Raw genomic sequence first — 15000 nt, 5'->3', positions numbered from 1 at the left:
AAAAATCATCAAAACGGCTTATTTCAACAGTCAACCACAAACAATAACAAATGACCCACAAATTGAACTAGCTTTATCTTTGTCAAAACAAGTCATACTAAACAAGATTGCAGTTTGGATTTCAGAGGGATCTGGTTGGACTATTCAATCTGTTGAAAATCATTATATCAATGTGGTAAAATACGAGCCAATGAAAGGATCTTCTTACATCAAATTACCAAATGAACTCAAACACAGTGCAAAAGGATTGATCAACATGAAAAATGAGGATAATGAATGCTTCAGGTGGTGCCACATAAGACATCTTAATCCTCAAGACAAATACCCACAGAGAATCAAAAAATCAGACAAAGCATTCATTGAAAATTTGAATTATTCAGGAATTGAATTTCCAGTGACTACCAAATAGTACAACAAAATAGAAAAGCAAAATGAAATTAACATCAATGTATTTGGTTATGAAAACAAACAAAAATATCCCATTTATGTGTCAAAAGAAAAGTATGAAGATTGTATGAATCTGCTTCTTATAACAGAAAATGAAAACAAGCATTATGTGTTGATCAAAGATTTCAACAAATTCATGTACAATCAAACAAAACACAAGGAAAGGAAGCACTTCTGTATGCATTGCTTACAATGTTTCAGTTCTGAAAGAGTATTAACTGATCATAAAGAAAACTGCATACAAGTAAATGGCACACAAGCTATCAAAATGCCAACAAAAGATGATAACATACTAAAATTCAATAATTTCCATAAACAACTACCAGTACCATTCGTCATTTATGCAGATTTTGAAGCTATAACAGAAAAGATATCCGGTTGCCAACCTAATGATGATAAATCGTACACAGAGGCTTATCAGAGACACACAGACTGTGGTTATGGATATAAGGTTGTGTGTTGTTATGATGATAAATACACAAAACCAGTACAAATTTATAGAGGTGAAAAAGCTGTTTACAAATTTATGGAAGCTATGCTAGAGGAAGTTAAATATTGCAAGAAGATCATGAAAAAATATTTCAATAAACCATTGAGAATGACTGAAGATGATGAAAAAGAATTTCAAAAAGCTAATGAATGTCATATCTGCAATAAAAAATACAATGAAAATGATGTGAGAGTTAGAGACCATTGCCATATCACAGGTAAATACAGAGGATCAGCTCACCAAGATTGTAACCTAAATTTCAGATTGACTGAGAAAATACCAGTTATGTTTCACAATCTCCGTGGGTATGACAGTCATTTTATAATGCAAGAAATTGGTGAGATAGTTAAAAAGCATACATACACAAACAAGAAAGGTGAAACATGCCAAATGAATATCAATGCCATACCAAACAACATGGAAAAGTATATGGCTTTCATGCTTGGTAATCATCTGACCTTTATTGATAGTTTTCAATTCATGAGCTCAAGTCTTGATAAACTGGTGAGCAACCTACCAAAAGAAGCATTAATATATACTTCTCAAAAATTCAAAGGTAAAGAGCTTGATTTGATGAGTAAGAAGGGAGTATACCCATATGACTTTATGGACAGTTTTGAAAAATTCAATGAAAAGCTGCCACCAAAAGAAGAATTTTACAGTATATTAAATGATGAGCATATCTCAGGTGATCAACACAAACATGCTCAAAATGTATGGAACACTTTTGATCTAAAAAATATGGGTGAGTACCATGACTTATATCTTAAATCTGACATCCTTCTGTTAGCTGATGTGTTTGAAAACTTTCGAAAGACCTGTCTGCAATACTACAAACTAGACCCCTGTCATTATTTTACCAGTCCTGGGCTTTCTTGGGATGCTATGTTAAAGATGACTGACATTAAATTGGAGCTTATGACTGATATTGATATGTTTCAATTCATAGAAAAGGGCATGCGTGGTGGTACATCATACATAGCAAATCGATACGGCAAAGCTAATAATAGATACATGAAAACGTATGATGAGAAGGCGCCCTCAAAGTATATAATGTATCTAGATGCTAACAATCTGTATGGTTGGGCAATGAGCCAATACCTTCCAACTGGTGGTTTTAAATGGTTGGCTAAAAACCAGATTGATAAGATAGACCTAGCCAAGTATAAAGAAGATAGCAATAAAGGTTTGATATTAGAAGTTGATTTGGAATATCCTAAAGAATTACACGATCTGCATAATGATTATCCGCTAGCAGCCGAAAAGGTCAAAGTCAACAAAGATATGCTTTCTAATTATTGCCAAGAAATAGCCAATAAATTCAAAGTGTCAACTGGCTTAGTTCATAAACTGATACCTACATTAAGCAACAAAGAAAAGTATGTTCTTCATTATAGGAACCTACAATTGTACACCGATCTTGGTTTGAAAATAACCAAAATCCATCGAGTTCTAAAGTTCAATCAGTCACCATGGTTGAAAGAATACATTGATTTGAACACACAGAAGAGAACCAATGCTAAAAATGCTTTTGAAAAAGACTTCTTCAAGCTTATGAATAACAGTGTATTTGGGAAAACAATGGAAAATATCAGAAAGCGAGTAGATGTCAGATTAGTAACTGATAAAAACAAACTGTCAAAAATGGCTGCCAAACCAACATATGTTAGTAGTAAGATCTTCAATAAAAATCTAGTGGCAGTGCATAAAATCAAAGAAACACTAACCCTAAACAGGCCGGCATATGTGGGTATGTGTATCCTAGATCTTAGCAAGACACTAATGTATGACTTTCATTATAACTACATCAAACAAAAATACGGTAGCAAAGCGAAATTATTATTCACAGACACAGACAGCTTGACCTATGAAATTGAAACCAGTGATGCGTACCAAGACTTTTGGAATGATAAAGACAAATTCGATAACAGTGATTATCCCGAAGATTCACAATATTTCGACAAGACAAACAAAAAAGTAATCGGTAAATTCAAAGACGAGGCAGCAGGTATACCAATAACCGAATTCGTCGGATTGCGATCGAAAATGTATTCATATATGAAAGACAATGACAAAGGCGGAAAGACCGCTAAGGGTATTAAAAAGAATATCATCAAAAAGAACATAACTCATGAAAATTATAAAAACGTACTGTTTAATAACAAGCAACTGCATCACACCATGAAAACGATTAGAAGCAACTTACATCAACTTGGAAGCTATGAGCTTAATAAAGTATCATTATCTTGCTTCGATGACAAGCGGTACATTCACAATAATGGTGTGACAAGTCATGCATACGGTCATTACAACATTAACACACTAAAATAACATTTCTTTTAAAGGATTGAACACAAAATGTCCAACCAGAAAAAAACCAAAATTTGAACCATTTGGTTGTATTTTCGGTTTTGGTTAATTTATGGGTTAACTTTTCATTGGTTGAAAATCACGGGGAAACCCCCTTTATTTATTTCCGAGAATGCCATGCTTTGTGATTTTTCTAAGAAAGTCACGCATTTTAAATAACATATAGTTCCAAAATAAATTTTGCGTTGGATCCATTCTGCCTCGCCACGGCATAGATTCGCAGAAATATAAACCATATAGATTTCCAAGAATATGAGACCGAAAATACGAGAGAAAAAAATATGTAACCGTCAAATGTAAAGTAGTATGGAGTTGGGTTGGGATGAGAGCATTTTTACAAAATGATCTCATACCCCCAACTCCTATACTACTCAGGCCATTTGCCATTCACCTAAAACAAGAATCATTGACACTCACCTCACTGGGATATGATTTGCCAACACTTTATGATTCAGTGAAAGAATCTGTTCAGGATCAGATGCCTTATCCAATTGCCTTTGTATTTCAGTTTTCAAATCACCAACCCTGGCACTTGGGGCGAAATTCACCATCAGTGGCTGAGATGAATCAGGAATAATCACTGGGATTCCCACAAAAGCTTCTGGTGAAAACACACACTTTATCAAGCCGTTTTCATCTAGTCCCGACTCAATGCCTGCCTTCTTAGGTGCCCTTTTTACGCGGTAGAAGGTGAATTCTTTGGCTTCATAAGCAGACCTTTCTATTGTTATTTCCTGCCCGCCATCCACAACCCAACCTCCAACGTCATAGCCGTCAATAGAAATATCCAAATTACAACCTTCAACGATAAAAAAATTAAAATTCTTCTTAAAAGGTTGATTAAGTAAATTTTCACACACTTGAATTGTCTTTAAACATTGTGGGAGTCTATCAATCAATGCGACGCACAATGACCAAGACCCATTGTGACATTCTCTTTTAACTTGAATTGTCGACAAAATGTAAAAAAAAAAAAAACGCTTCAGAAATGACCATCCAAGACTTTCGACAATCCTTGGATGTCCTTATCATCGTGATTTGACTTAAGTCCTGTAAGATCTGAGATCCTTGCAAGGATGAAAATAAGCATTAGGATCTTAGCAAGTCGGCGTTGAATTCTCAAATATTAAGGCTCCTTTCTCATAGCCTGTAACTGCCGGAAAGTTTGGAATGGGTAAGAAATTTTTGATTTCTCTATGACAATTCTCGAACATCTTACATAAAAGTCAAAAATAGTTGATGACATGGTCACACAGCCCAGTATCAGAGCTGGCCTGACGTAACACATGTTTTTCAACCAAGATGGCCATCAACATCTTAATGAGTTAGTCACCACACATTTTAAAGTGGACTTTCCTTTTGTCGTATTTACGAAATTATGCTATAAGGGTCCTGCAATATTGTCCAGTTAACCTGCTGCCTGCAGAGCAAGTTTAGGATGCGATTCAAGGGAACCAAAATTTGGAATGAAACTGATCAATCTCTCCAGTCATTCAACTGCTTGCTTTCAAAATGAAATTAAAACAACAGTTAAGTAATGCTTATAGGATAAGGTAGTTTTCTTCTAACCTCCCCTGTCGCTGTTCTACATGTATATTTGTTCGAGTCATATTGCACGTTGTCTTGTTCATCCAATTCAATTCAATTGCATCCAACCTTTTAACGACCCAATTAGAATTGGAAATCGTATAAAAATACGAGTGCATTCCGTGATTTACAATGTATGACCACCAGTGATTTTTTTAAAGTTTTCAAAATACCTCACTCGTGATGTCTTGAGTTTTCAAATTGCACTCGCCTACGCCTCGTGCAATTTGAAAACTTTCAAAACATCACAAGTGACCATAAATCACACAATGCAAGAGAAATTACCCCATTGCTTTGTTTCCACAGCGACGTCCGCGTTGCACTCTAAAATCTGTTTATGCTTCAGTCATTGACCAATCAGAAATGAGATATTCTGTTGAGTATAGTTCACCCATTCTTAACAGGCTACCTATCACGATAAGCCTTCATGGTTATTGCAGGTAGCCTTCACTCTCTTTGTTTCTTTTAATAATTCTTAGAATGACCCCTTTTGCATTTGTATGGGTAATCACATGATTTCTTTTGCAATAAATTGGAACAAATAAGCATGAGTACATATTTTCAAAGACGAAAAAAATTGCAAAAGCCTTACGAGTCCTACGGGCTAGTGCAATTGCAAGTGCTCATTGAATCCAAATTGCACTGGAAAAATCATGTAATTACTTATTAATAGTATACACGATAACATTTCAGATGGTTAAGCAGAAGCAATGCATGCGTATTATGCAATCACGCAAAAATTGAGCCATCCAGGGCTCACATTTGATTGGCTGCATGTATCTCTGACTTTGTTTGCTCATTGAAAGGAAAGGAACTTTATTTAAGTGTCTGATCTTCTAGCGCCGCAGAGCACTAATCGGGGACATCGCAAATTTAAATTAACAAGTTAATGCAAATCAAATCAAATTTTGGTTTTTGAGGAGAGGGGAAAACCGGAGTACCCGCAGGAAAACCTCTCAGTGCAGAGTAAAGAACAAACAAACTCAACCCAAGTATGACGCTGAGTCTGGGAATCGAAGCCGGGCCACATTGGTGGGAAGCGAGTGCTCTCACCACTGCGCCATCCCAGCACCCCAATCAGAATGCTTGGTTTATTACTTCTTGCATTTGTTGCACTTATTTACTTCTTTTCTGCACTTAATGTTACCTGAAAACTGCATTTCTTTTAGCTAATCAGAATGGAGTAATTTTTCAGGTATATAATTAGTTCTTGAATGAGCGAGTGTAAATACAAAAAAACATGTTGTTGTTGTTGTTGTTGTTGTTGTTGTCGATGTTAACCTTACCATAAGGACGGGAATTTTTTACATGTATTTTGTACTGAGTGCCACTCTTCACTTCCACAAACTCTCCGTCTGGTGTCTTGAAATGTTTGCCACCAAGAATTTCCACTGAGTAGCCACCATAAGCCAAAAAGTTAACATATCTTACAGGTGCTGGTCCTTCAGACGTACTCCGCTGAAGCCTTGTCGAGGACTGTGCTTGCGAATGTGAAGATGGAGCAGGCGCAGGTCCTCTTGGGCAAGAGGGGGTACCTTATTAATTATATAGACAAAGATGATAATAAGACAGAGAAGGTGACTGATGAATAGGATAGCTACGCTGCAGGTAACTCCACGAATTATCACTACGGTTGGCTGTGAATTTCTTCCTTAATACTGGTAGCGTATAAAATAAGCAAACCTTTGCCAAGTGTATTTTATTTCTTAAGGCCTCTCAAAAATCTTCAAGCTCAAGGGGCTATTTCTCAAATTCAACAATTGTGGGTTTTTAACAAGTTTTCTAGATAAAAACGAGAGGCTTTGTAAGACATTTTGTGTCATTTAGTCATTTACTTGCCCCTTTAACTCAGAAATTACTTTTAAACAGCACAAACCAAAGCATAACATAAAAATTAGAGTTACAAACAACAGAGATCAATTTTGAAAAACTTTTAGGTCGAACAGTTTTCAAAAACACCAATCACAATGATTATCCATTTTAATCATCTTCAATTATTGCCCAATCCTGCCTCCCTTTGTATTTGCTGTTTTATCCCAACCTTCCTTCAATGTTCCAAGTAGTGTTTTTTGTTTCGATCGATTTGGATGCCAGTATTAAGTTGCTGAATTTGGCTACATTACGTGACACAGCCCCTTTGAAGCAAATTGAGACAATAATAATAATAAACAAAATAAAATAAATAGTAACAGTAATAATAATAATACAAAAATGAATCACCATCATCATCATCATCATTCTAATACATGTAAGTATAATAAGGGTGATGATTGTGACAGTATTGATGGCGTTAATGTTGTAAGATTTCACAGCTGCTACATGCAGCACTTTCTATAAATGTAGGGTCTCTCTCTTGTGTAATACCATGCAGCCACCTCAATTTTTCAGTTGTCTATTTAAGAGTCTATAGGAAACTTAAGCATAGATGACAAAATGGAAGGATTGGCAGGATGATGACTGCCAGAAGTAAAAGTTTCGCACGCGAATGTTCTGCGCTGGCGCGAACTAGCTTGAACGTCCAGGGATCGTCGACTACGAAAGTCGTGTGGATTTGCTGTTCTCGTGAAAACGTACATGTAAACGCAAAACAATGTTTTTTGCTGATAAATCACATTTGTTTATCATTTTAAATAAAAAACACTGAAAGTAGAACCATTTGGGGTTACAAAATGGCCAATTGTTGATGTCATATTGTCGATTCTAAGCACACAAATACTTTAAGGTTCAGTTTGATGAAATCTGCAATGGCGGCAAAGCAACTACAACCTCTTGAAAAGAAATGTAAGGCCGAATCTTTTGAGAACTAAACCAAGTAAATTGATACTTCGTGCTCTTTGTCCACTTACATGTACATTTTGAACTAAAATATTGCACCCCCACTTTATTCTAGCAACCACGAAATATTCCAAGTGGACTTTCCAGCAAGACGTGCTTATGTGCTTAAAAGCTATTGTAAGTGAACCTTACATATTCAAAGTTAGAAGTCCAGAGATGGGATAGCATTGCCGCTCGTCTCAACAGTCTTGATCAGCCAAAGTTTAAAGTCACTAGAAGAGCAGTTCACGACCGCTACACCCTGCTAATTAATGCACCAGTCAAAATGTAAGAACTGAAAATCAAAAACAGGGAAATGGAGATTGCAGCAACTAAACAAAATGAAGCAGCAAAGCGACAACAATCTATGTTTGGTTCCCTCATGCAACAAATGGAACGTCAGCAACAGGTGCAACAACAAAACATCCAAGCAATGCTCGCTCATCAAAAATACAACCACACTGTACCATTTCGTACTGTCCTTCTCTCACTGAGTGCAATTTCTTTGACTGGCCTCAGACCTCTGTTAGTCTTGCTATCCAAGATGTCGGCCAATAATTCTTACCAAAACAAAAATACGCCTGCTTTGCAGGCTAGCTAACCTTAGGCCTTAAAACTTTTGTTTAGGCCTAATTAGGCCTAAGGTTAGTTTTTATGCATGTTTAGGACACTTTCTGTATTCATATTCTGATATCATATTTATCGTTATGGCGAAGGGGGAACACACAGCACTAGTGTTCAGTATTCCACGGCCCGGGGAACACAAAACGCTGTGACTCCGGCATCACAGAGGCCATGGATTCGAATCCCCTTGAAGACACATGAATTGTTCAGGTGTCTATATGAGATAACTGCTTCAAGTGCGAGGATCACTTCTCTCTTTCAAATAACGTTTATGTGTTGTTGGCCTCGAATTTTTCAAGCACCTTGTTCACAAGACTTTGTTCCTCTTGGACTGTTTTCCTCGGTATCCAGCTCCTATCATCAATAGCGAATAATTTGCAAATCCTCAACTGAATGCTTTTCTTTCTATATCAGTAAGTGAATCATAATTCATTTCACACACCTCATTACCTCCGCTTCCCTCACTATCCTCCAAACCTGATGCAGGCACACTTACATGTAAAAAAACATGTCAAACATGTCAAATAGAGGGAGTGCAAAGAAGACCCGCACGCTTCGTTAAAAACTGTTAAACGCGGGAACCGGAAACAGTTACAAACCTCTTGAACGAATTAAACTAGATACCCCTGAAGAAGCGAAGAACAATCTCGCGTTTGACCTTGTTCCACAAAGCAATTCATGGTGATGGTGGCCTGGTCTTCCCAGACTATGTTACGAAGCGCAGAAGACTTATAAGGAACTCTAGCCAAAACAAGTTTATTGAACTGCTGCCAAATCCTGAGACTTATAAGAATAGTCATTCTTGTAGAACTGTTAAGGACTGGAACACGTTGCCAAGCGAAATTGTAAAACATCAAGTCCGCGGATCGTTTTAAAAAAGTTTTATTTGAGTATTTTAGTCAATGATGAATTTTAATATTGCATAATGATTGATGCTTATTATTATTATTATTATGGCAGTAAAAACTTCTGGATGCCCAGATATCCTATGCAATGATTGGGCGGCAAGCCGTAGCCAATCAATGCGACGACCAAAGTCCTTACAATTAAAATCCTAGTTCCTAATAAGAAAGATCCTAGTAATTAAGTGCAAAACTGTTTGCTATCCATAAAATCCTCAATCTAAATACTAAAACGTCTGTTAATCACAGAGGAAACACTTAAAAAAAAAAATAATAAACGCCTAATGTTCATTATTTCAAAAGCTTATTATTATTATTATTATTATTATTATTATTATTAATGGAATTTTTTATTCATTTTATTTAGGCGTCTTGCGTGATGGTAACCCGTTGCAGGACTATAAATTTTTGAATAAAGGAATAAACTTTAAGGCCTAATCAACCTCTGCACCACTTTAGCCAGCAAAACTATCATTTCGTGCAACCTTTCTTCAACTTGCAAATCAGGTAGTTAGAGCTTGGTCAAATGTGCTCCTTTCTTTCTACAGCCGCATCATTCCTTGTGCGTGTCCTCTCTCCATAGGAATGCCTCCCCTATATATATCACATCCCATGACATAATTGTTTGGGATACAACAGAAAAGAAACAAAACTAATCATCCAGGTTTGATGAACACTCAATGCCACAGTATAAATACATCACTTAGTAATATTATTTTATCATCAAGCTTTACAATCTTAATTGCAGTTTTTAAGTTTATGACAAGCTATTGCCTTATTAATTGGAATGACTTAACCCTTCCTTATGGACCCCAAAAGCACCAGAAAGCTTTAATTAAGTTTGGTCTTGTTAGTAGCAAAATTCTTTATCCACAACAGCAATCTAGTTGAAGAAGCGTTGCTCTTTTCGCTTTTCAAACTGCAACTTAAAGAAACTTTAATGACCGAAAGGTACGTATATTGCAATCAGAAACAAAACTTCTATAATAATAAATGGAATTGCCTTGTTCCAGCTATTCAGTAAGTTAATTAAGCTAAAATTAAGCATAAATTAATAGTAGTTTATTTGTGTATATTGGGTTTTTATTTATTTAGTTACATGTACTTACCTTTAATTTTTTTTTTTACTTTTTTTTTTTTTATTTGTTAGCACTGCTTGTAATGGATCTGCATTCATTTTTTTTCATTCCTTCTGTTTCTTCCAGTTTAATCATAATTTTATGTACATGTATCTTCTTTTTGGCTGGTTGTATAATCAATAAAATAAAGAAATAAAGGGATAAATAACTATTGCCTTCTTATTTTCATACCATTTTTACACTCAGTCAATGGAAAACAATCATAGCCATAATACAAGTGCAGAAAATCAATCATGTTGTTTGCTTTCAGCTAGAACCAACTATGAATTATTTAATATTGCCTGTGGTTTAATTTACATGTATTTGCTACTTCAAGCTTGATTATTCGCTTTTTGTTAGATAAATACTTCTGTTATGTCTTCATGTTGTGTGTTTTTTTTAACTCACTGGTTATTTTTGGAAGCCAATACGCTTTGCCTTATTTCCTTTAGCTTTACGTACAATTCATTCTGGTGCTCTTCCCAAGATGTGTGATACACCAATAATATTATTGTTCTTCTGACATGGCATAATATTGATAAAAACACTTTTCTTGTCCCATACAAAACCAGAAGAAATTTAATCGACCAATTATTAACTAGTATGTACATTAAATGAGTGGAATAGCAGATCAGAAATGCAGCCTATAGCCCTAATAAAACAACCGATGTTCTGTTAACAGAAAAACGAAGCAAGAAATCACCAACGAAAGATTATCATCAAGTGTCCTTGGCAAAGCAATTACAACTATGGAAAAGGGGACAGATTCAAACGTGTCTAGTTAACTCTCAAAAAGCTGACCCGTCCAAGGTCCCCAATAGCACACCTTGGCTACACAGTGCTGGTTTGATGATGACTGGTGCTGGTCCACCGCAAGAGCTAAACTCTCGGAGACGGTCATAGTGTAGGTCACTATCCAAATGTGAAGAAAGGATAACTTATAACAAAAACTCAGAGAGAAGAAGCTCCTAAAACAATCTTTGAAGGGACGGCCATATATCTTCTCACAGGGTCAAAGGCACCAAGGTGCAGTGCTAGGCTCTAGAGAATAACTCAAAGAGTACCGGTACATAAACGGCACAGTGTAAGACTAGGTTCATTAATTAAGTATTAAAAAGAAGTGTGAAGTGTGCAGAAGTTCAAACTGCACACTGTCAAGCCTGCCAAGCAGCCTTTAGGTTTGACCTAAAACGTCGCTGGACTTACACTGCCTGACATTGAAGACCATCTCAGACCACATGAGTGTGCAAGAGCAGATGTCTTAATTAATTCCATCAGTGACTTTTTAATAACACAGCTGCACATGCACTGAGTGAACAAAATCTACAATGTACAGGCACTGTCAGTGCAAATGGGGGACTTGGAAAAACAGATCCCTGCCAGGCTGCGGCCTTGGAGTATAGTGTCAGCAAAGATAATTGCTCTGCTTGTTGAACAAATTCTGTCCCAGGTACACGCACTTTCAGACGATGCTGAAATAACAGCATTACAGCAAAGTGCTCACAAAGAGAAGGATGAAAGATCGCACAGGGATCTAGTGGAAATGAAGAACTCTCTACCGCAGAAAACCAAGAGAGCTGTTAATCTTACTGTGGAGAAAGGTGCATCTATAGATACGGCTGGGAATTATCCCTGAGACTCCATTCAATTGTGTCTGTGGCAAAACTTTTAGTGTGGACCATACCACGGTTTACTGGGTTACAACACAGAGGCTTTAATTACTATCAAGCGCCACAATGAGCTTCATGACCTTGAAGACCACTTGTCCGTGAGTGTGCAATAGCACTGGACACAGCTGCACATGGCATGAATGAACTGGGGAACTTGGGATAACAGACCCTTGCCAGACTGCAGCCTTGCAGTATGCAGCATCATAAAGCTAACTGCTCTGCTTGTTGAGAAAATTTTGTCTTATTCAATGAACTTTCAGACGATGCTTAAATAACAGCATTACAACAAAGTGCTCATAAAGAGAAGGATGGTTGTGCAGGGAACTAGGAATTAAACTTGCTACCTCAGAATGCCAAGAGAGCTGTTGATATTGCTTCAGAGGAAGGCACATCTAGCTGGCTGATAGCTATTCCCATTAAGGAAATGGGTTGAAATCTGCAGTTACGTTTTTAGTATGGACCATGCAATGGTTTACAGACATAGCGGCTTTACTATTCAGTGCAGAAATGTAAAACTTGTCTGCAATGATGTTAAGTCACCCTTTTCTGCGAGATATAATGAGAGAAATCCTCGCAATGAGCAAAATTAAAGACCCATGTTGTATACACATGCCTGAAGCTTCTGGAAGAAGCAAAAATCAGCATTGTTTGATGTCCTGAGTGAGTCATTGTGATGCAGATTCCCATCAAGACCTAAACCCCAAACCAAATTTTGTATATTGCCAGCATGAAAATGAAAAGAATTTGAAACATGTACGCCAACAGATTCACGGAGGTTGAAAAGGCCACGTTTACTCCTTTGGTTTTCCCCACCATTGGGGAGGGGGGAACGGGGGATGGGGGTGGTGGAAGAGTGTCAAAGAGACCATAGCATACTCAAAGACCTCCTTCCAAACTAGGAAGGGAAAGAGTATCCTATAACATTACTATATCGTGGAGCAGGACATGTACACAGGTCTTCTGTGCATTATTGAGATCAGTGCTTCTGTGACTTGGGGGATCACTGATTTTGAAGTAGAACTCACAGACATTAACTGTTTCCTTATTTTTATTGTATCTCGACATTATTAACAGTTTTTTTTTTTTAATTCTAGACCAGGAACATCTTAATTAATTACACTTTACATTACTGAGCTAGGTATTTGGGGAAGAGCATGGTGGGGTATGTGTCAGCTGCTCAGGAGCAGCCTTTGCAAATGAGGTTCTTTCAGGTTCTGTTTATATTCTTGCATTCCATGAGAGAGAGAGAGAGAGAGAGAGAGAGAGAGAGAGCATGAAATAAAGTTAATGATTATGTTAGTCGACCTTTAGTTACTGCAAAACTAAGTAAGCAGGAATTTAAGTGCAACCATGCATGGTGTATCAATATTGAGGGGGTTTGTCAAGTGCTGGTACTTTTAGGCTTACCAGTATATTTGCTTCCTTGTGATGTTTCTGTTGAGCATCTTCCCTGTGCTCCAAATGTACCACTGACAGTTGAGACACTAGGTGGTGACCTCAGCAACCCAGCACTAACAGGGGTAACACAAAAGGCCCCAACTGCTTCTGCTTCTTGATTTTCTGTCACAAAATAAGACACTCTGTAAACTTATTTTTACACTTGGTGGTGTATTAAATCACCCCAGACCAAAAGGACAAGTGCCAGATGAGTGTTCTCAATCAAAAAAAGTACATGTACTTGTAACTCTAATTCCCCTTAATGTTCTGTGGGCAGTCTGATTGATTAATGGTTTATAATTATAATTAAATCTTTCTAGAAGCTGGCAAAATCTTTAAAGGTTCCACATTCAAACAGGTTCAAAAACGTTTTGTATCATTCATGCATGAAAGCAAAACTTTGCAAGAGGTTTAACAATTATGCTCTTTCTTGTGATGGTACTTAAAAAAATTTCTGTTTATCACACACATGTATATAATTAATTGTTCATGCAGGAAAAGAAAGTGACCAGGTATCATGCCCCCACCCAGATACACTGAAAACCAGAATCAGTCAGTTCTTGGCTTAGTTTCCTCCCTTTTAATGCTGACAAAGATAAGATAAAAACACCCTGCAGTGGCAGGATGACAACAAAGAGCAAAGATGCAGAGTGGCCAAGTAGTAATTAGTCCAGTAGAATAATGATTTGATATTCTGCAGGACAGGACATTGAGTTCAAGGTTGTTGAAAATTTTTCAATTCATCACCTAACCTGGTTGGTCCATTACTATTGTCATTTCATTACAATTATTTACCAGATGTGTAATTCCTAGCATTATCAAGGGGAAGAGTCTCCTCTGGTTCATCACCTATGCCATCATGCTCCACATCATCTGCTTTAAGAAAGACCCATTGTAAAAATCAACATTATTGTGGTAGATTCTCTGTTGTAGGTGGCTGTTCTTGTTAACAAGTCATGTATTTTTATCATTATCATTAAAATCTCAATAAGTGATCAATACACTATCTCGTCATGACACTCACCTTGCAAAGAGCAGGAGACTTCTGAATAACAAAACCCTACATTTTACTTGGGGGTTTCCCAAGAAAGGCACAAGATATGTTCAACCTTCCATTTGACCATTGAAACAGTTTTCCTGGCAAAAAAACCTGGCTCAAACCCTTTAAAAGAAGTCTTGTTATCTGCCTCTATAAGGTTTGTATGGCCTCATTTCCAGATTCACAAATACAAGCCAATTATTGGATGATCTTTTTCTCTTTCTTTGGCTGTTTTTGGCTTTCCTGTCTTATCCAGTTTCCTCAAACCTATTCACATTTCTGGAAGCTGACGCTTTGCTTTAATTTGTTGTACTGTCATTAAATTGTGACATTTCAAGTTTTGGTCAACGAGCAAAGTATATGTTGCAAACCCATACCCCCTTTGGGTGCTCTGTCAACGCAGGTTGGGCACAAGTCTGAAAGGTAGGAAATAACAGGCGAAATGCACAGAAGAACCCCAGAGGAATGGGCAAATGCGTCACACTGTAAGAACGGGCCAGAT

General features: G+C 37.0%; 1 protein-coding gene across 1 annotated transcript in view; it reads right to left on the bottom strand.

Annotated features, from left to right (window-relative positions):
* LOC137967488 (uncharacterized) overlaps positions 1 to 15000 on the bottom strand; it is a 68790-nt gene that overhangs the window by 42869 nt on the left and 10921 nt on the right. Inside the window, exons 3-4 of the mRNA XM_068814003.1 lie at positions 6181 to 6429; positions 3725 to 4106 (exon numbers count right to left, since the gene is read on the bottom strand). Coding sequence (XP_068670104.1) covers positions 3725 to 4106; positions 6181 to 6429 — 631 coding nt within the window. The remainder of the gene's footprint in view (positions 1 to 3724; positions 4107 to 6180; positions 6430 to 15000) is intronic.

Source organism: Montipora foliosa, chromosome 1 (genome assembly GCF_036669935.1).
Source record: "Montipora foliosa isolate CH-2021 chromosome 1, ASM3666993v2, whole genome shotgun sequence".
NCBI classification, from domain to species: domain Eukaryota; kingdom Metazoa; phylum Cnidaria; class Anthozoa; order Scleractinia; family Acroporidae; genus Montipora; species Montipora foliosa.
Note: the sequence above shows the minus strand (reverse complement) of the source record. Positions and strands in the feature narration are given on the sequence as shown.